The following is a 21,065-nucleotide window of genomic DNA, read 5'->3' as shown; positions in this document are numbered from 1 at the left end:
ATTTTTTAACCACTGTGTGAGCTTCTGTGACAACTCAAAACAGCCCCATTGTGTATCTCACACGCCGGTTCAATATACGTGCACTTTGCTGCAGTTCTTAAGCTTTCTAATCTTTGACCATTTCTATCCCATTGCCTAACTTCCGACATGCAAACACAACCCTTCTGTTTACAACGACGAAGACGATATGGACTTTATAGGATATGGACTATATTTATCGATATACTCACTCAAGGGTCTTGTCAGCTTGTATATCCCTACATTCGTCCTGTATCTTATACATTTAACAAAAACTCATTTGCAAGGCTAATTTCCACAGTCACTCTTCTTTGGTGTTTCTGTTGTGATTTGGCAACAGCATCGAACTTATACCGAAATATATACTTCGCAATGCATCAGTCTTTTAACCGCAACTCGTTCTTCCTGCGAATGTGGATTTAAATCATATCCACTACGTTTATTCTGAAGGAACCTCAACCAACTGACTCCTCGACAAGGAGTTCTCCTGTTCGAATCCATGTCATATCATTCCAAGAAAAGTCGGAGGAGTGAAGTGAAATCACCAGTTTATAGTTCCGCCAGACTAGAGGTACTGGGAGCACTTCTATACTATAGATCAGTCCTCGTATAGGGCAGTCCTCGTATGATATTCATATGCACACATTTCGCGGTCGCAGGTTACCGCATGATTGTTGTACTTGGGAGTCGCCCACCGCCAGAAGAAAACCTGAAGCGAAAACAAGAGTAAATCTGGTCCAGCATGTTGTTCAGGTCCCCATGATACTTACCATGGCTCACCAGTTGCTTTGCCAACCCTACTTCACTTTGCACAATAGATTTATGGACACATCCAGTTGAAATAGCACAATTTTTAGGCTTGGACATTGATGTAGATAATTGTATAGTTTTTAGTTGTTACAACACAAACATTATTTTGTAATAAATATATAAATATGTACTTTATTTTCTATAAATAAATAATTTAAAATATCGTTTTGATCTTAAATCTGGTTGCAATATAAATAAATAAATATATAGTAATAATCAATAAATTATGTAAATGTATAAAATTATTCATTTTCATTAAGATCCTCTAAAGAACGCTGGTTTCTTATAAATCCTGGAAAAAGACCACCAGGGACTCCAAAACCATTATTTACACCATTTTGGGGTGGTTCGCCGAATGGAATCATTCCCAATAAAGGATTTAATATTGAAGGTTGTGGAAAATGACCTGCTCCTGATGGTTCTGCTGTTAATGAACTCATGTGATTGTTGCCATTCATTGGTGGCATACCTGGTAATGGTCCTTGTTGGCCAAACATATGGTGAAATCCTGGAAGTGTCATTGGTTTGTTGAACTGTTCGCCATTTGTAGCAAAATTATTTTGTAAGCCAGGTTGTCCTGGATGAAATGGATTATAACCCATTAAATGATTACCATATGCAGGAGGATAAGGCTGCTGTCCAGGTTGTTGTAGACCTGGTTGTCCATAGCCCATGAAATTTGTAGCATAACCATTTTGAAAAGGTAATTGGCCATTTCCAAAGTCTGACAGAGGTTGTTGACCAATTAGATTATTATTGACCTGATCCAAGGGTTGTACACCACCATTTAAAGCCATATTAGGATTGCCGTATAAATAACCTGGTTGGCCCAATGAAGGAAGTCCTTGTACTATTTGACCTGGATAAGGATAGTTATAGGCATAACTGGGTACACCTCCAGCATTGAAGGGATTGTCAATTTGCAAGGGAACATTTTGCAATAGATTTCGCATAGGCTCCGCATTGGATTGTAGTGTTGTTAAACCAATAGGCGTATTGACTGCATAACTTGGCGAACGTGCTAATTGAGACCTGGTTAATTCTTCGGAGTCTTCTTGCTGTTGCTGCTGCTGCTGCTGTTGTTGTTTTTGCTTTTTAACACTTTCACTTTCAGATTTTTTACTATGTCTACGCCATCTTCCATTGATTTCATCATCATTTTCATCGGCCTTTAATTCATTGGCACAATTGTAACATATGATCGTAAATATCACAAAAGCAATATAAAATTTCCGTATGTTCCTCATCTTAGCACTTTCAAGACAAAACTAAATTCAAACCTTAATATACTGACGAATTTTATTTAATTTTTGAGTGAAATTATGGATTTTTATCCTCCATTTCATATCCACTTTCTTTTCAATCACTAATTGTGTACATAATGATAATTTCGTAATATATTTTTTATTATAATTTCGGTTTCTGTTAAAAACCCAAATGACTAAACTGAAAATATCAACATTTGTATACATATACGTATTTAAAATCAATTTACACCTTCCACATAATGTTGAAAATAAATAAATAAAGAATCTATTGTATTTAAATATGACTATGGATTGTTAACACTACTGGCATAGTTTGGACGTAATACGCTTAATTGGAAACTATAAAGATGCATAACTTTTTCTTCGATTAAGTCGTAATGTTGTCGTTGTCTCCAAAAGAAGAAAACTTAAGAGAAAATAATAAAAAAACAAAAGCTGAACTGATTAAACCCGACATGTTCACACACTAAATAGAACATTTTTGTGATAAATTAAATATTTCCCATTGATAAGAAAATCTACTAATTTTAGTTATTTCTATGATGATGTGAGATCTCAGCATGTGATTTTTCTAATTAATTATGTATACATTTTGCCCTTTTCCTATTTTGAATATTTAATAGGTCCAAATAAAATGTTTTATGATCATTAAAACTTTGTTACTTTTAACCATTGGAGTTTACTGAGAATTTTAACGTTTGTTGCTTAAATCATTCGTTAGAGTCTGGTGGTGGGAGATGTGTAGTTTTCATCATTTTCATAGTGTTTGTTTCTTAAGTCTTTTGTTATTCAACAATTAGCTTGTTTCTTAAGTTTTTACAATTCTCTCCACCAGTGTTGCTATTCATACAAACATTTGAAGCTGAGACATGTCTCCAAACTGCGACATCTGGTAGTAAGTTGAAAATTAAACAACCAAAAGTGTCTTGGATTAGCATGCATTTAATTTTTTCAATGAAACATAGATGGCGCGATATCACATAATGTAAAAACATTATTTGTAAGCAGAGCACAACATACACATGTCTTTGAGTTTCCAGAATGTCAAATCATATATGAAAAAAATATGACATTTATTGAAAACACATAGAAATATTTTCACAAATTGTCACTCGCTATCATCTCATCTTTCAAGTTGCTATGAGAGAGAGAGAGTAGTTGCTGCGAATTAGCAGATTTTGCTGCGCCTTCACACAAACACGTGTATTTCTTATGGGAGCTAGGCTGCTGCGTATCCCTAGGCCCACTTTGACTTGACGCAGCACATATAAAAAAAATGGTTTTGCTGTGCACCGCTCGGGGAAATTTCTGTGCACTCTCTTCTGGAATATATTATTTTTTTATAAAAATTGCGCCATTTCTAATTTTTCCAGTCAAAAAAATGATGCACGATGTCATTTCAAATGCCATTCTTTTCTATTTGTAGTATATAAAATTGGCAAAATAAATATTAAATTTATAATTTAACCTAAATTTAAACGTAAAAAACTGTTCCTCTGAAACACATTATTTGTTATTGGAACAATAAAATCCCAGACAAAACCTTAATAAAATACTATCCTAGCAAATTGTTCTTATTTATAATAAAATAAACTTTATTATTACTACTTGTAGTAGTACCATGACCATCATGGTACCAATGTACATAAAAAACACCCCAAATTTTATTGAACCAATGAAATTCCGAAGAGCTGTTACCAATTGGAAAATAAATATGGCGACTTTAATAAGGGTTGTTCAGATTCCAACAAGGATAAATTTATTATAGAAAAAAACTCCTATAAAAGAAAGATATGGCAAGAGACCAACTGACATTCAAACAAGAATTTCCAAATAGAAAAGACTGAAGTGATTTAATAAATCTAATAAGACAATAATTAAATTAGATAATTTTAATTGTGTATTAAGATATTAATAAAACAGAAAATATTTAAATATCCTAAAAATGCAACATCATAGTGAATCTGGTTATATGCCAGAAGTGCCATTTCAACCATTATGGGCTCAGGAAGCACCACCACCGCCTCCAATAGTACCTTATCAGGAATTAATTACTGGATTTCCTTGTAAAGATTTGGGTGAGTAAAACTGTTAAAATGAATTATTAAACAAGTTTTTAATTAAAAATAATTAACATTACAGCTCTGTGGCAACGATCCCAGGTCAGCAGTTTAGTTAATCCTCGTTCGAATAGCAGCAGTCGTACCAATGGCACCTCTAACGGTTCTACTAATGGTAATCCTACCAAGAAAACTAGACGTCGCACGGCTTCCATGGCTCAACGGAGGGCAGCCAATATACGAGAACGCCGTCGCATGTTCAATTTAAATGAAGCTTTCGATAAACTAAGACGTAAGTTACCAACGTTTGCCTATGAAAAACGCTTATCACGCATTGAAACTTTACGTTTTGCCATTACATATATTGGTTTCATGACAGAACTACTGACTGGCACTCCTATGAATTCGATAAAAACCCGTTCTAATGATATATATGGCGGCATGAATGGTCATCATCATCCTGGTGCAATGCCTCACCCTATGGTCATAGTTTGGCTTAGGGAGTATCGCCAGTTCCCGATATTATTTGTTGGTTATTGTGTAATTAATTTAATTTGTTTTTAATAAATTATATAAATGCTTATATAAGTATAAAAATTTAAATGTTTGAAAATGTTTTCGAAGAATTTGAAAGTGTTCGATTCTAATAACAAAATTTAAGTTTTTAGATATTTTTTTTATACCCTACACCACTATAGTGGGGAGGGTATTATGTGTTTGTTTGTCTGTCTGTGTGTCCATGTAAACCTTGTGCGCACGCTACAGGTCGCAATTTTCAAGATAATTTGATGAAATTTGGCACATGCTCTTTGTTTTGGTTCAAGGACGATCGCTATTGAAAATAGTTGAAATCGGTCCATTATTTCTCCTAGCCCCCATACGATCGTACCCCCAGAATCAGGCCTCATCAGTACGTTTAATGTTCTTGATCACTTCTCATTAACTAAAATCAATCTAAGAATCGACTTTTCTTGGCTAACCAGACATTTCGCCTACTCAAGTAATCACCTCTAATATTGCAGTGCATTGTGTTGGAACTAGTAAAATAGGTTATGGCAGACATGTATTAGTAATTAATATGTATATTTTGGATCAAACTTCCCTAATATCAGAAGACCAGACACACGTGTAAAGACCAGGACTCGGTTAAAACTAGTTTAGATTTAACATTGTGCTGGGTTAAGTGAGGATCACGTTATACATCCAAACATTACATCAGAGTAATCCAGAAACTACTGCCCAGCTAATATTACGTAGGGACATGATCCGCAATATGTTTCTTTTCCTACTGCAGGTTATAAACCATATTGTATTGAAAAGTTATGTTAGTATAAAGATGTCTTTTTTCAGTTTCCACAATGTCAAATCACATATGAAAAAATATGACATTTATTAAAACCACATAGAAACATTTTTACAAATTCTGTATTTCTTATGGGACATATACAAAATTTATTGCTGTGCACAGCTTGACGAAATTTCTGTGCACAGCAACCTGCTCTCATCTATCACGAAAGACCACTTAATGTAACTTTCGGAACCTGGTATCGAAATCTATATATAACAAGTAAGAAGTTATAGTCGGTCGAAGGCTACCATATAATACCCTACACCTGTATACAAATAAAATGTAATTTGTTTAATAAAAGTGTGGATATTTAGTAAAATTTTGATAGGGGCTAATACCAAATGAGGCCCTACAATTATGGGGTCAGGGTCAGAATATTATGTACAAAGTTTGATTACAAAGTTTACATGGACAGACGTCGGATGGACATAGCTATATCAACTCAGAAAATGATTCTGAGCCAATTGGTATACCCAATATACCCTCCCCACTAAAGTGGTGCAGGGTATAATGAATGTGTGTTTGTATGTTCGAACGTTATAGACTACTAAACGGCTGAACCGATTTTCTTGCAATTTTCACAGCGTATTCCTGTATGTCTGGAATAGGTAAGACATTTTGTTTTGAAATTTCAAGTGGGCGAGGAGCCACGCCCATATTAAGAAAATATAACATCCGTATATTTGAGATAATATAACAGTTAGAGCCCTCAAACTTTGTTGGAGACACTTTTGTGTCAATATAATTATTTAGCATAAAGAGCACTAGGAGGCGTGGCACCTCCCATATGATTTAAATACAAAAACTAGTTTATCTTGGAAATTGTTACAGTTAGAATCTTACAATTTTGCACGTTTATATGGAAATCTAATAGAATGAACTTTGCACGAAGAACTATAATATTCACATAACTATTTTTAACAAAAAACAAGTATGAATGTATAGTCGGGCGTAGCCGACCATAGGATACCCTACACCAGTCAGTATGTATGTTAAAAATGGGGATTATTAAAAAAAAATAAAGCATTTGGTTTGTTTTTTTAACTTTATTTCGGAATATTTTTACTTTTTTTTTTGGCAAAAAAAGAGATTTTTTTAAGAGGGCTTAAAGGGGAGTAGGGCAAAATATGGCTCTATCCTTAAAAATGTTGGTAGGGGGAGTTAAGTCTTCTTCAATATTATTTATGTAGAATTTAAAAGTGTTATTAGTGTTTGTAAGTGAATTTTGACCTTTAAGTCATTTTCTGAAGGGGAGTTTGTATGGGGGATAGGGTCAAATGAAGCCCGATCATTACAAAAATCGGAAGTGTCATTTAAAGTTCTACAAAACTATGTTTTGTCGACTTTTGTTAACATAATAGATCATTTAAATTAATTATAAGCCAAAAGGCCCTATTTGGGGGTACGGTTGTATGGGGGCTAGTCGAAATAATGGACCGATTTTAACCATTTTCAATAGGCTTTGTCCTTGGGCCAAAAGAAGCGTGTGTGCCAATTATCTTGAAAATTGCGGCTTGTACCTTGCCCACAAGGTTTACATGGACAGCCAGCCAGCCAGACGGACGGACATAGCTTAATCGACTCAGAAAATGATTCTAAGCCGATTGGTATACTTTAAGGTATAGGACAAATATTTTTGTATGTTACAAACATCAGAACAAACCCAATATACCCTCCCCACTAAAGTGGTGTAGGTTATAAATATCTGACATTCATCTGAATAAAATAGAAAAATTCTTATATCTGAGAAACTATTAGAGCTAGAATCTTTAAATTTTACTTGAAGAACTTTGACATTCATCTAAACATTTAAAGTATAATGGGTGGACTTTCAGTGGGGTACTTGGAGCCTCCCATATGAATTAAATACAATATTTCATTTGACTGGGAAACTTATAGAACTAAATTTTGCATAAATTTGGAAAACTATTAATTAAATTATACAAAAGTAACGCCCTTTTCGAATTGCATGAAGTAAATGTTAAGGGGAAAGCTTTTATTAAGAACTTCTTAAAAAATATAAAATTGTTTTTCTGAAAAACATTTTATTTTCTTTTCAATAACTATTCGTTTATTATATTGAATGTCTAATTATAATTTACAACGTATAAATGTTACATGGGCAATAAATTAAAGGGCGCAGGTGTTTTAATTAATAAAAACTTTGAATATTACACCACACAAGGTGTAATATTCTGTTATGTATATTGTTAAAAGTGAATTTCGAAATAATTTTAGTTGAATTATATATTAGTAGTTTCTGCTAGCAGTACCTCCCTCTAGTCTGGGGGAAAAATAAATAGTTAATGATAAAATGGTTCATCGGCATTTCCTTGAAATGATTTGACATGGGGACCGGTATTCTAATTATAAAACGCGGCTGCAATGATCAGACATTAGATATGTCGAGTACTTGAGCAAAGTACTTGTACATGAACCGGCAAGTATAAAACTTGTCACAATGGGGCGGTGATGAATATATTCATCCACAGGACGAGATGACAGATGTTCTTAATCAATGGTTTTAATTTAGCATTGAAGAATATTATAAAGTCAATAAACAGGAGAATATTGTTCTGTGATATCACTATTAAAAATGAGTATGCATATACATAGATTTTATTTGGGCAGGAACTTAATGTTTATCATGCAAATTGTTCTTTATTTTGTTTGGATTTCTCTTTATATACAACTGACAGTATCTTGAAATACCTATTAAGGTTGTTGAAAACTTTCAAATCGCTCTTTTCAGTATCAGTATCATAATGTATTTTTTATATCCACTATCGAAAAAAATTTTGTCATTCTGGTTGCAATACATCGAAATATTGATCATAGACCCAAAAGTCGTATATATATTGTTGATCGATATTAAATTCTAAGACGATCTGGCAATGTCTGTCCGTCTGTCTGTAGAAAGCATGATCGAATCCGAACGAAAAGAGCTAGAGATTTGAAATTGAATACCACAAATATTTCTTACAGATAAGGTTTGTTTAGTATTGAAAAAAACCATATAAATGCCCCGAGTTTTATGAGAATCGGTCCATAATTGACCCTTCCCCCATATAAGGTCCCCTTCAGAAAACTAATTTAAGCACATTACTGTGCATTTATAGGGGAGAATTCCATTTACGGTATACGGTTTGATGGTTAATTTTGTCGGCCTTAAACCTTAGTCCCTCAGTTTCATAGAAAACATATATTAAAGAAATGTTTATCGAACCTAATCAATGATTTAGTAAAATATATTTTGTTTTGTATTCTGTTTTTATATTCAAAACAATTTTTATTCTAAAAATTTCCAAAAATTAACTTTAGCCACAATAATGATTGTTCTAAATCAAAGTATTATATCATGAAGATCACATTATTAAAAAAACTTGAATGCTTTCAATAAAAAATAACAGTTTTAAATTAATTATTGTTAATTTTTATGCAATTTATTTGTAAACAACAGTTTATTTATTATGAAATAATTTTGTAATGAAACAAACAAAAAAAAAGTACCCCAAAACGTCAATTGATACAGGTTGTCAAGTACAACAATAACAAACAATATCAATAAAGCCCAAGAAGTTCTACACCAATAATTGTACCCTGCACATAAAAGATGTGCATGTAGATCCCCTACATTCTTTATTGACATTCAATATGTGGTTTCTATTTTTAATTTAATTAATTAAAAAAAAAACGCATTTAATAGTAGACCAATTAATTGTCAAATCAATCAATGATGAACAATAGTACCAAAGACTGGTTGATATTTATAGAGTTTTATTATTTTAACCGGCAAATTTGATTCCAAACCTGATTATAAAATGTATTCTTTAGAAATTACTTATTTAGTATTTTTTATCATTTATATTATATTATCGGTGCCTGAGTCTATTGTGTAGTGAAATTTAGAATCGTTTTGAGTTAACTTATTTATTCATCTTAGATTTTAATATAAAATCATGAAAATATCAAAGTGATTCTAACAGTTAAAATCGTCTAATTAAACATTTCAGTTCTATTCCAGCAAATTAAGTTTTTACAAATTATTTTAAAATGTTGCAAATGCGTTTTCTATTGTGTTTTTTGTTGGTGGCCATTGTTGCCGTTTCGGCCATTACCGTAAAACCTTTTAAGGAACAACAACAACAATCGCTTTTGGATGTCGATAATCTTGGCCACGGTCATGAAAATGTTGCTGATCGTTTAGCTCGTCAGTATGGACGTCGTGGTGGTTATGGACGTCGTGGCGGTTATGGACGTGGTGGTTACTATGGATAAGGATATTATATTAATTTGTTTTTATATATTGTTTTAAATTGTTTCAAAAAATATATTTTTTGTTTAAAAAAAATCATGGCGTTTTTAATTTAACAAAAACATTCAACAAGTTAGTGCTAATCTATAGCTGAACGATTAAGGACTAAACTAAACCTCGACAGTTTTTTTGAGTTTGTTAATATTGTTTGATAGTTTAAGCACCCAATGAAGGTGGTTTAAAATTTAGTAAGAAATAGAAAAGTGTAAACAGCTGATGCAAAAAAAACAAAAAATGATTATATGTAGTTTTCATAAAAATAAACATGTTTTAATTCTTGATTATCACACATTATAGAGATTAGCAATACAAAATGAATGTTTTTAATATAAGTTTTTATAAATTTTTTACTTAACACTTAGGCCCGTTATCCCAACCTCCGGTTATTGCTTAACCAGTAGATATTGTGCAGTTTAAAATAATTATACCCTACACCACATTAGTGGGGGGGTATATTAGGTTTGTGCTGATACCCACCTTAAAGTATACCAATCGGCTTAGAATCACTTTTTTTGAGTCGATTTAGCTACGTTCGTTCGTCCATGTAAACATTGTAATCAAACTGCAGGTCGCAATTTTGGAGATAACTCAATGAAACTTGACACATGATCTTTTATGGTGCCGTAGACGAAGCCTGTTGAAAATGGTTAGCCGGATAGGGTTTTTAAGTTCATAATTATATTTAATATACTCATATTTCGACAAAAAGCTGCAAAAACCAAGTACTATACAAGACTTGACCACCCTCACATATTCCATAATAATAGGACCTCATATGAACTTAGCCTCTATGAAAAGCCCCCATCAAAATATCACTTAAATGTCCACAATTTTATTCGACAATAAACGGCTTAAGTATATCTGAGGCAAGGTACAATTCAAATTAAATGCTTTATTATGGCAACTAAATCACATTATATTTTGGTCAAAGGTGTATGGTATTATATGGTCGGCCTCGCCCCATTCCACCACTTTAGTGGGGAGGGTATAGGTATTGGGTTTGTGCTGATGTTTGTAACGAACCAATCGGCTCAGAATCATTTTCTGAGTCTGTACGTCCATGTAAACCTTGTTATTAAACTACAGGTCGCAATTTTAAAGATAATTTAATGAAATTTTGTACTGATCTTCTATACTCTCAGGGATGAAGCCTATTGAAAATGGTTAAGATCGGTCCATTATTTCACATAGACCCAATACAACTGAACTCCCGAATAGGAATTGTAAACCTTGAAATCAAACTACTGGTCGCAATTCAATGAAATTTGGCACGTGATCTTCCATGATACCGTAGACGAATCCTATTGAAAATGGTTAAGATCGGTCCACTATATCTCCTAGCCCCCATACAACTGAACCGAATAATAGCCTTTATAACCCTCAAGAACTTTATAATTATAGGACCTCATGGGACCCTAGCCCCTACAAAAATCCCTTTCAAAATTTGACTCAAATGTCCACAATTTTTTTCAACAGTAAAAAGTTAAAGTATATATGAGGCAAGGTACAATTCAACTTAAATGCTTTATTATAAAACCAAATTACATTTATTTTTGTAAAAGGTGTAGGGTATTATGTGGTCGGCCTCGCCCGACTATAATTTCTTTACTTTATCGTGTCGATAAATTGTAACACGATATAAGGTGTATAGGTATACTATAAGCTATTTTGTTATTAACACCAATTTAATAAATACACTTACTTCGACCATCCCTACTCCTATATGCCTACCATCAAATCAAATCATTGCCGAAGAGAATTGCTCCTTTAAAAATAAACTTTGAATTTATGAATCGATGTTTTGGTTATTATCGAAAGATGTAAATTAATTTTCTGAAGAGGGTAGTGTAAATTATTGACTAATAAGAAAGATATTTGTTCTTACAAAACTTGTTTATGTTAAATTTTATCTGAGCCAGTAATGAGCGTTACAGACATTTTTTAAGGGGATTTTATATGGAGGGTAAGTTCAATTATGGACACAAAAGTTAGTAAAAAGATTTTGGCTCATACAGAACCTGTTTCTACACGCAGAGAAAAAATATAGTTCGACATTGTTACTATAACTAAACTATTTTCACTGTAACAATATATTGTTATCAAAAACATACAATTGTTATTTTATTTATTATGATTAAATATTTCCACTGAGGGACGGCGCTGTGGCGGCTCAAAGTAGGATACCTACGACATGTAAAATTTTTAAACTCGTGCCATTTTTTTGTTTTTAACCCAGATACAAGCGCTCGACGAGATCTTGAAAAAAACATGCTTGGGCATACTACTTATCTCTTATAATATCCGAGTTATATCCATTTAAAAATTTAGTTATACAAAATTTACCATACCTTGGTCCACCTTTTTTTGAATAATTTTGGGCCAAATGGACTCACTTTTAGTTAGTTAGACAACAAAATTTCCAATAATATGTATACAAAAAAGATCAATATCATTTACAGATCCAAAAATATACGTTTTTTAATTTTAAAATTCAAAAAAATTTTAGATTTTTGCCGTTTGTTTTTGCCAAAAATGTGTCTTAACTCTTTTATTAAATAAATAAAATTTTCTTTAAGAACATATAACAATTTTATAGTTTTCTAAAAGGTATCTTCACGAGAACGTTCTGGCGTAAAAAACTTGTCCTATTTTTTGAAAATGTTGCCACTGCATTCTTCCGAATATGACCTATTTTTTATCAAAACTTCAACTTTGGGCGACATGTTCTAAAATCCCAAAGCTGGGATCAGAAAATTGAAAGCAGTTTTGAAAACCTCAATATGTTTTATATTCACTCCTAAAGTATTTTCCCAGCCCTGAAGGAAATGTGGACCCTATGGGCAAAAAAGTAAAAAATCCCATTTTTGGGATTTTCATTCCTTTTTTTTGGAATTGCGGGATGCCCTTTGACCTTTTCAATTTTTTTGCATTTTCTTATTTGAAATGACAAATTTAACAAGCGTTGAAAATTTCATTGAGTTTTGTTCATAAATAAAGATTTTGTCATATATTACATATTTCTTAAATTTCTAAAACTATAGCTATAGATAGCTACAACAATTTAATCCATATTTATCCCTTAATATCTTTTTTAGTTAGATATGGAAATTCTCGACCCTTTACAAAAAATTTCAAGTCAATATCTCAATTACATTCAAAAAAATGTTCATTTAAACCTGTGTCCTTTAATTTCATCTTTTTCATATTTTAGTATTTAGTATGACAGAACATACACACATTTCTTTCAGGGCTGAGAAAATACTTTTGGAGTAAATATAAAACATATTGAGGTTTCCAAAACTGCTTTCAGTTTTCTGATCCCAGCTTTGGGATTTTAGAACATGTCGCCCAAAGTTGAAGTTTTGATAAAAAATAGGTCATATTCGGAAGAACGCAGTGGCAACATTTTCAAAAAATAGGACAAGTTTTTTACGCCAGAACGTTCTGCGTAAAGATACCTTTTAGAAAACTATAAAATTGTTATATGTTCTTAAAGAAAATTTTATTTTATTAATAAAAGAGTTAAGACACATTTTTGGCAAAAATCTAAAATTTTTTGAATTTAAAATTAAAAAACGTATATTTTTGGATCTGTAAATGATAAAATTACGCCCGGTATTAAAAAAAGGCGGACCAAGGTATGGTAAATTTTGTATAACTAGATTTTTAAATGCATATAACTTGGATATTGTAAGAGATAAGTAGTATGTCCAAGCATGTTTTTTTTTAAGATCTCGTCGAGCGCTTTCAGAAAATATAAAAATTTTATTGGGTGAAAAACAAAAAAAAAAAAAAAAAAATGGCACGAGTAAAAAAAATTTACATGTCGTAGGTATCCTACTTTGAGCCGCCACAGCGCCGTCCCTGGGGCATCTGCAGGGTTCATCTTCACGAATACTCCTTGACTCCGCTCACGCCAAATTTTATCCCGATCGGATCAGCCGTTTAGAAATGCCAGATTTATTTCCAAAAAATTCGATTCTGCCCAACTGTGGATCGCCACATAAATGAGTCTTTCCCACATATAATGTACCCTCAGAAAACTACGTTAAAGCTCATTATTTAATACATAACTGTAATACAGCAACAAAATTCAAAGTCAGATTTTGAAAGAACTTAAATCTGTTTTTCAAATTTTTGACATAATAAATAAATAAAAGATATAAATCTGTATATATTTTATATCCCGCATATGGTGTCCTACTTTAACGCTCATAAATATCTTTATAATACCAGTATATTGGCGAAATTCAACATAAAATATTCCTAACAAATTTGATGATGATCGGCACATAATTGACCTAACCACCTATACAAGTTCATTTTCAGAAAATGATTTTTGACTTAAAATTTCAAATCTAAATGTAAATATGAAATAAATAAAAACAATTTAGGTTACTTTTTTCTCAATTCGGGAAGTGTATTATGCGTTTGTGCTGATTTTTGTAGCACCAAAATATATTGGTCCTAGACCGTCCTTAAAATATACAAATCGGTGCATGTAAACCTTGAGTGCTCGCTACAGATCACAATTTTCATGGTAATTTGATAATATTTGGCACAAAATCTGAAATAGGACCCAAGAAAAATCGTCAAAAATTTGTTTTATAGAACTTTAAATAACACTACCTATTTTTGTAATGATCTGGAATCATTTGACCCTAGGACGCATAGAAACTCTACTTTAGAAAATGACTTGAGGGTCTAAATTCACTTAAAATTTACAAGGATAGGCCCATATTTACCCCTACTTCCATTTGGAACTCTTGTAAATAACATCCTAAAACATCAGCTCCATTACTGGCTCAGAAAAACGAGTACAACCAATTTGATCGAGATTTCATTGTCAAGTCTATAGCTTAAGTACCCAGTATCGACTTTTTATTTCCTGCCGTTTAGCCTACTAAATGAGGATGAAGACAACAGGCCCGATAAGTAGAATTACATCCCAACTTAGAAAAATTATTGGTATAAAACTGGAAACATATGTAGTATCTAATTTAATCTCCAAGAAGAGCGTGAGAACTCAGATCTTAGTGACAATGTAACTACTTTAACCACGTCTAACGAATTCAATTAAATCACACAATCACTTAATCCTTGAATGATACAATTCTTTTAATTCCACACTTAAATTTAATATATTAAAACTTCGGAATATATTTTTTAGTTTGTCCTTCAAAAAAAGGCAAATTATATTTATATATTTTTTTTCGTTAAATCACAATTAATACAGTCATACAAATATTAAGCATTTTCTATTTAAATCAAATAATCCTTTTAACCGTAGAAACCACCGCGGTAGCCACCGAAACCGCCATAACCGACGCGGTAACCTCCGAAACCACCATAACCGCCACGGTAGCCACCAAAACCGCCATAACCACCACGGTAGCCACCGAAACCGCCATAACCACCACGGTAGCCACCATAACCGCCAAAACCACCATAGCCAAATTGACGGGCTTCACGATCGCCAACATTTTCATGTCCTTGTACATCTACATCGTATAGAGATTGTGGCACTTCCTTATCCTCAAAATTGGCAGGAATGGCAGCAACAACGGCGACAACGGCCAACAAAACACAACACACTAGGAAACGCATTTTGTTAAGTTTCGTTTTTGCAAACAAATAAATAAATAAATAATTTGGAAACTTCTGTGAACTATTCACTAGAAATCTATTTTTGATTCTGTTGGTTTTGCAATCTTCGATGCCTCATTATATATGAAAAAATTAAAAAAATAAGATAGGTGAATTTCGTTCATTCATTAAAATCTTACGCTGCTATACCGCTGCTGTTTGTTTGATTGTTTGTTTGTTTGTTTTGTCAAATAAAACTACAACAACTTTTGATATACAAATCTACAAACAAATATATAAAATACTAGCAAAATCATAAATTTGGTTACGACAACCAAACGCACACTCGCACTACCTAAAACTTCCATACACTCACATACACATTCACATGCAATATCTGGTGAAATCTGTTCTACGTAATCAGCAAAATGTATTTAAAAAACGATAATGCTATAAACACAAACTATTAAAAAACAAAAAAATAGATAATTCGATATGAACAAAATATATTTAATAAACAACATATCCAAGGGTCATTATTGTAAGATTTGGACTTAATTTTAATTTTAAGCCGGCTTTATTTATTGCCATTCTGTACATTTTAATTCCATTATTAACTAAATATTCTTATATATTTCACCTCTACTCTACAGCACCGAAAGATTGGGTTTGTGCTGATATTTGTAACGTAGAAAATATTCGTTTGATAATTACCATATAGTTGTACAACAATGTTTTAATTAAGTCTTGAAGACTTTAAAAAATTCTTAATTATAGGGCTTCATTTGCTCACATGCAAAGTCGCTCTTCAGAAAACAACAATTGTTTGTGTAAGGCACTTAGTTAGTTAGTTAATTAGTTAGTTAGTTAGTTAGTTAGTTAGTTAGTTAGTTAGTTAGTTAGTTAGCTAGTTAGTTAGTTAGTTAGTTAGTTAGTTAGTTAGTTAGTTAGTTAGTTAGTAAGTTAGTAAGTTAGTAAGTAAGTAAGTAAGTTAGTTATTTAGTTATTAAGTTATTTAGTTATTTAGTTATTTAGTTATTTAGTTATTTAGTTATTTAGTTATTTAGTTATTTAGTTATTTAGTTATTTAGTTATTTAGTTATTTATTTATTTAGTTATTTAGTTATTTAGTTATTTAGTTATTTAGTTATTTAGTTATTTAGTTATTTAGTTATTTAGTTATTTAGTTATTTAGTTATTTAGTTATTTAGTTATTTAGTTATTTAGTTATTTAGTTATTTAGTTATTTAGTTATTTAGTTATTTAGTTATTTAGTTATTTAGTTATTTAGTTATTTAGTTATTTAGTTATTTAGTTATTTAGTTATTTAGTTATTTAGTTATTTTGTTATTTAGTTATTTATTTATTTAGTTATTTAGTTATTTCGTTAGTTAGTTAGTTAGTTAGTTAGTTAGTTAAGATTACTTACAAGTAATGCAGAAAGTAAGAAGTAGTCTGTAAAAAGTAAGTATTAATGTAAGTACAAGTTATATTCTTTCAGAAGAATAGTTTTTAGTCAATAAATTTCTTAAATACATACATGTATTGGAATCGACGTAAAAGTTTCTTTATATTCAGACCTGGTGTAGGATATCATATGGCAGGTCAAGGCCGACAATACTTTCCTACTTGCATTTTTATGGAAAATTTTGCTTCTCATTATTATTTGTTGTCATTTAATAAAACATCATTTAATAAAACAATTAGCAAATATGATGATTGATTTATTTCCGGATTTTTAATATAAATTTAAATGTAATTTTGTAAATTATTTGACACTTTTAATTGTTCCTTAATATTGGAAAGATTTTTACTAAAAAGTTTTAACCTTTTTATACACACCATCAAAAAAGATGTGGGGTATATTGGTTTTGTCATTCCGTTTGTAACATATCGACATATTTATTATAGAGCCACAAAAGTATGTAAATAGTTGGGTCCTTATTAAATACTAAGACGATGTTGCCATGCCTGTCCGCCTGTTAAAAGCAGATTTCACAGTCATAACTGTTTTAAAAATACTAAGACGATGTTGCCATGCCTAAGACGATGTTGCCATGCCTGTCCGCCTGTTAAAAGCAGATTTTACAGTCATAACTGTTTTAAAAATACGATAACTGCGTTGAAATTCGACATAAATCTTATATGATTCAAATTCTCTCTATCAAATTTTATGAGGATCGGTACATAATTAACCCTGCTTCTCAATCATTTTAACGCCCATAAAAATACGAGTTAAGTCCTGAAATTTAATATAAGTAAGTTACTTATGAGCAAAAATCTTATGAGGATCGGTCAATAATTAACTCTAAGGCTCATATTAGGTCCCCCTCAGAAAATGACTTTAACGCTCACTAATATCTTTAACATAAGAGTACAGTGCTTAAATTTGACACAAGTGAGTTTCTAATAAGCACAAATATCTACTGTATTTATTGAAAATCGGTGCATAATTGACTCATCCCCATATAAGACCTCTTTCAGAAATTTTAGTTTAACGCACATTACTGGCTTAAACACAAAAGTAAGTTTCTTACAAAACAAAATCTCATAATTATACGGTTTGATGGTGGGTCTATTAAATTCGGCATAGTCGAATATAAGTTGTTCCCATTATTAAGATGTTATCGACCCTAATGGAATTTGACACAGATAATTCAGTTCTCATAAAACTATTTAGTTTGTCATAGTGGTATTTTAGCTCATATGGGGGCTATGCGAAATCAAAAATCAATATATCAGACTCATAATTTTCGTTTATACAAACGGACATAGTGAGAGGGCCATATTTTGATAGTAGCCCTAATGGACATACATACATATATCAGTTTACCCATTAATTTTTTTTCGGAATAGATTTTTGTTAAATAGAGACTTCAATTATACTTTCCACAAAAAGCATTTTTTGTTGAATATTATCTTTATTTCTATATAGTTAATGTGTTAAATGTGGGAAAGGCTCAATCATGAACCGATCTCAATTAAATACTTTTTTGTGGTATTTTGATTTTCGTATATTTGAATTTACTAGAATTTGGGTATTATGATAGTTGTTTAAAATACTCATTTGACTAACAAACCTAAGGCCCTGGTTCGTATCCTGATGTCCCTTACTCATAGAATCTTACAAATACCCAGAAAACCAATATTTTAATGTGATACCAATGGAATGACAAAATCATTATAACCCCTATATTTCTGTTGAGGGTTATAGAGGCAAAGCTAACTAATAAGTCGTAGTGACCACTATCTATTACGTAGGCTTTTAAAGATTTTGTTTTACAAGTTTAAAGCATCAATAACAACAACTCCCTCATTTCATTATGACAGTTTAATTGTACGTAATAACGTGTATGTGGAAATATTCGTCTATTTGTTTTATTGTTTTGGTTTATTTTGTTTTTATTTTATTATTTTGTTTATTTTTAAGCAACTAAAGTAAATATAATGAGCAAAAAATCTTCATATGGGGATTTTACGCACAGTGACCGCAAATTTCATCTAAAATAAATTTAATTAGGTATTCAAATACTCTAACGTGTTTTAAGTAGTTCTTGTCTAAGTTTAGACAACGAAAAAAAAATCACAAACAAATAAACATATTCTTTATAATTTTTTTAATACATTAGAACACATATAGAGATGAATGTATAAATTTTCCGAAATTTTAATAATAAAATACACAAACAATTAACAATGACAATAACAATAAGAATAGGAAGAGTTTATTTTTTTATGATTTAGTAAGAACACAAAATTTGATGATTTGGTCAATTATTATTGTCAACCCGCTATAAAGTTTAATTGTCTGAAAAATAAATTATTTCTCTTCATTAGAATTGTTTATGTGAAAAAAACCACTGAATCATATTTTGGTAAAAATGACTTGACAATATTTTATAGATTTTTTTAATTTTAGATCTTTTATCTACAATATAAACAACGAAAATCTTGAAATATTTTCATTAGAACTTTTGATCTCAAACTGTTAATACCTAAAGGATTAATTTTGTTCAATTAAACATTGTAGCAGGTTTTAATTGTTTACGATTTTGCAAGATTAAATTTTAATTAAATTATATTTAAAAAAAATATAAAATGTATTTATATTTAATTGCTAATAAACCATTAGAGTTACCAGATAATGGTAATTAACAAATATATTTCAGTTGATTTAACAATATTTTACTACAATGATCTGAAATTTAAGCAATATTCATATGTAAAAGGCGGATCAGTGGATACCTAACAAAAAGTGAACTTCCAAAGAAGCAAAAAAGAAGTAGAATTTACTCCAAGGAAGTACTGAAAAAGACTTGCAGAAGTAATGATTTTAACACTGGCTTGTCATAGGAGGTATATCTTTTTATTTAATTCTAAATTCACTTCTTTTTATGTTCCTTTTTAGATGTTATTTGGAAGTGAAATTATAGAACAATAGACTACAACTTATTTGATATTAATATCAATGGCCCAATAATAACATTTTTTATATGGGGGGAAGGGTCAATTATGGACCTATTATCATAAAACTCGGTAAGAGATTTGTGCTCGTAAGAAACTTATTACTTTCAAGCCAGTGGTGAGGTTTAAGTCATTTTCTGAGGGGACCCTATATGGGGACCCTATAAGGGTCAATTGTGGACCGATCCTCATACAATTTTGCAGAGAGAATTTGACTCATATAAGACTTATTTATGTCCATTTTCATTGCTATAATCGAATTTTTAAAATAGATATGTATGAAGGCTATGCGAAAACGTGGTCCAATATTGCCCAATAACAAACAAACCATATAAGAAATATTTGTGGAAAATTTCAACTCACTAGCTCTTTCCGTTCGGACTCTATCGTACTTTCAACAGACAGAAATTCAGACGGACAGACACTGCTAGATCGTCTTAGAGTTTAATAAGGACCCATTATATATACTTTTGTGGGTCTACGATCAATATTTCGTTGTGTTACAAACGGAATGACAAGACCAGTATACCCCCCACCTTTTTTGATAGTGGTTATAAAAATATTTTTAGAACTGAAAATATATAATTATTTTCGGTTCTTAAGTAGACATTAAACATAACTTCCATAGAAGTGGAGAAATGTCATTGTTTTGTTTTATTTTTGTTGGGAATAGCTTCAAATTCGTTCATACGGAAATCATCGTTTACAGTTCTATTTATATTCTAAATATACTAACTATGCCATAAATGTTAAGAAAAATGTATTTGACGTTATTACTCCACAACTATTAGGTAATCCTAAATCGATGTAAATAAATGATCGATATCGATATTGAAATTGCTATAATACCGGTATTGATACCGATATGATAACGCTATTGAACCGGTATGATAACGCTGTAAGGGAAAGGGAAGTTGCTATACTATAGGTATTTATACCGATATGAACGCTATTGTAACTTACTTCGTTATCGGTATTAATAACGATATCTGTTAATAATTAACCAATTCTAACTTATGTTACTATAAACTAACTGTTTTGGATTAAAATTGCTTGGGAGTAAAACTTTATAAATATTGCTGTACATTCTACGAATAGAAACGCATGTAAGATGATAGGAGCCGGTCTTTTCGTAAGGAGAATTGACCGCCCTAGACAATTGGTCTATAATAAATATAAATTGCTTTGTTCTTTAC

The 21,065-nt window shown here is 31.3% G+C and overlaps 4 protein-coding genes across 4 annotated transcripts; 2 read left to right on the top strand and 2 right to left on the bottom strand.

Moving 5' to 3' along the window:
* Nucleotides 1-1,070: 1,070 nt before the first annotated feature.
* On the bottom strand, nt 1,071-2,075 carry LOC124420619 (transcriptional corepressor SEUSS-like). Its single transcript, XM_046954084.1, has one exon. The coding sequence runs from the start codon at nt 2,073-2,075 to the stop codon at nt 1,071-1,073; it is 1,005 nt and encodes a 334-aa protein (XP_046810040.1).
* Nucleotides 2,076-3,626: 1,551 nt separating this feature from the next.
* On the top strand, nt 3,627-4,720 carry LOC124420618 (protein Fer3-like). The gene is made up of 2 exons (XM_046954082.1): nt 3,627-4,174; nt 4,239-4,720. The coding sequence occupies exons 1-2, from the start codon at nt 4,042-4,044 to the stop codon at nt 4,718-4,720; spliced, it is 615 nt and encodes a 204-aa protein (XP_046810038.1). The 5' UTR covers nt 3,627-4,041.
* A 4,776-nt stretch (nt 4,721-9,496) lies between these two features.
* On the top strand, nt 9,497-9,855 carry LOC124420968 (neuropeptide-like protein 32). Its single transcript, XM_046955543.1, has one exon. It carries the CDS (start codon nt 9,558-9,560, stop codon nt 9,780-9,782), a length of 225 nt encoding a protein of 74 aa, XP_046811499.1. The 5' UTR covers nt 9,497-9,557; the 3' UTR covers nt 9,783-9,855.
* A 5,112-nt stretch (nt 9,856-14,967) lies between these two features.
* Nucleotides 14,968-15,513, bottom strand: LOC111680821 (glycine-rich cell wall structural protein-like). Its single transcript, XM_023442541.2, has one exon. The coding sequence runs from the start codon at nt 15,424-15,426 to the stop codon at nt 15,100-15,102; it is 327 nt and encodes a 108-aa protein (XP_023298309.2). The 5' UTR covers nt 15,427-15,513; the 3' UTR covers nt 14,968-15,099.
* Nucleotides 15,514-21,065: the final 5,552 nt, after the last annotated feature.

This window comes from Lucilia cuprina, chromosome 6 (assembly GCF_022045245.1).
Source record: "Lucilia cuprina isolate Lc7/37 chromosome 6, ASM2204524v1, whole genome shotgun sequence".
In the NCBI taxonomy this organism is placed as follows: Eukaryota; Metazoa; Arthropoda; class Insecta; order Diptera; family Calliphoridae; genus Lucilia; species Lucilia cuprina.
Note: the sequence above shows the minus strand (reverse complement) of the source record. Positions and strands in the feature narration are given on the sequence as shown.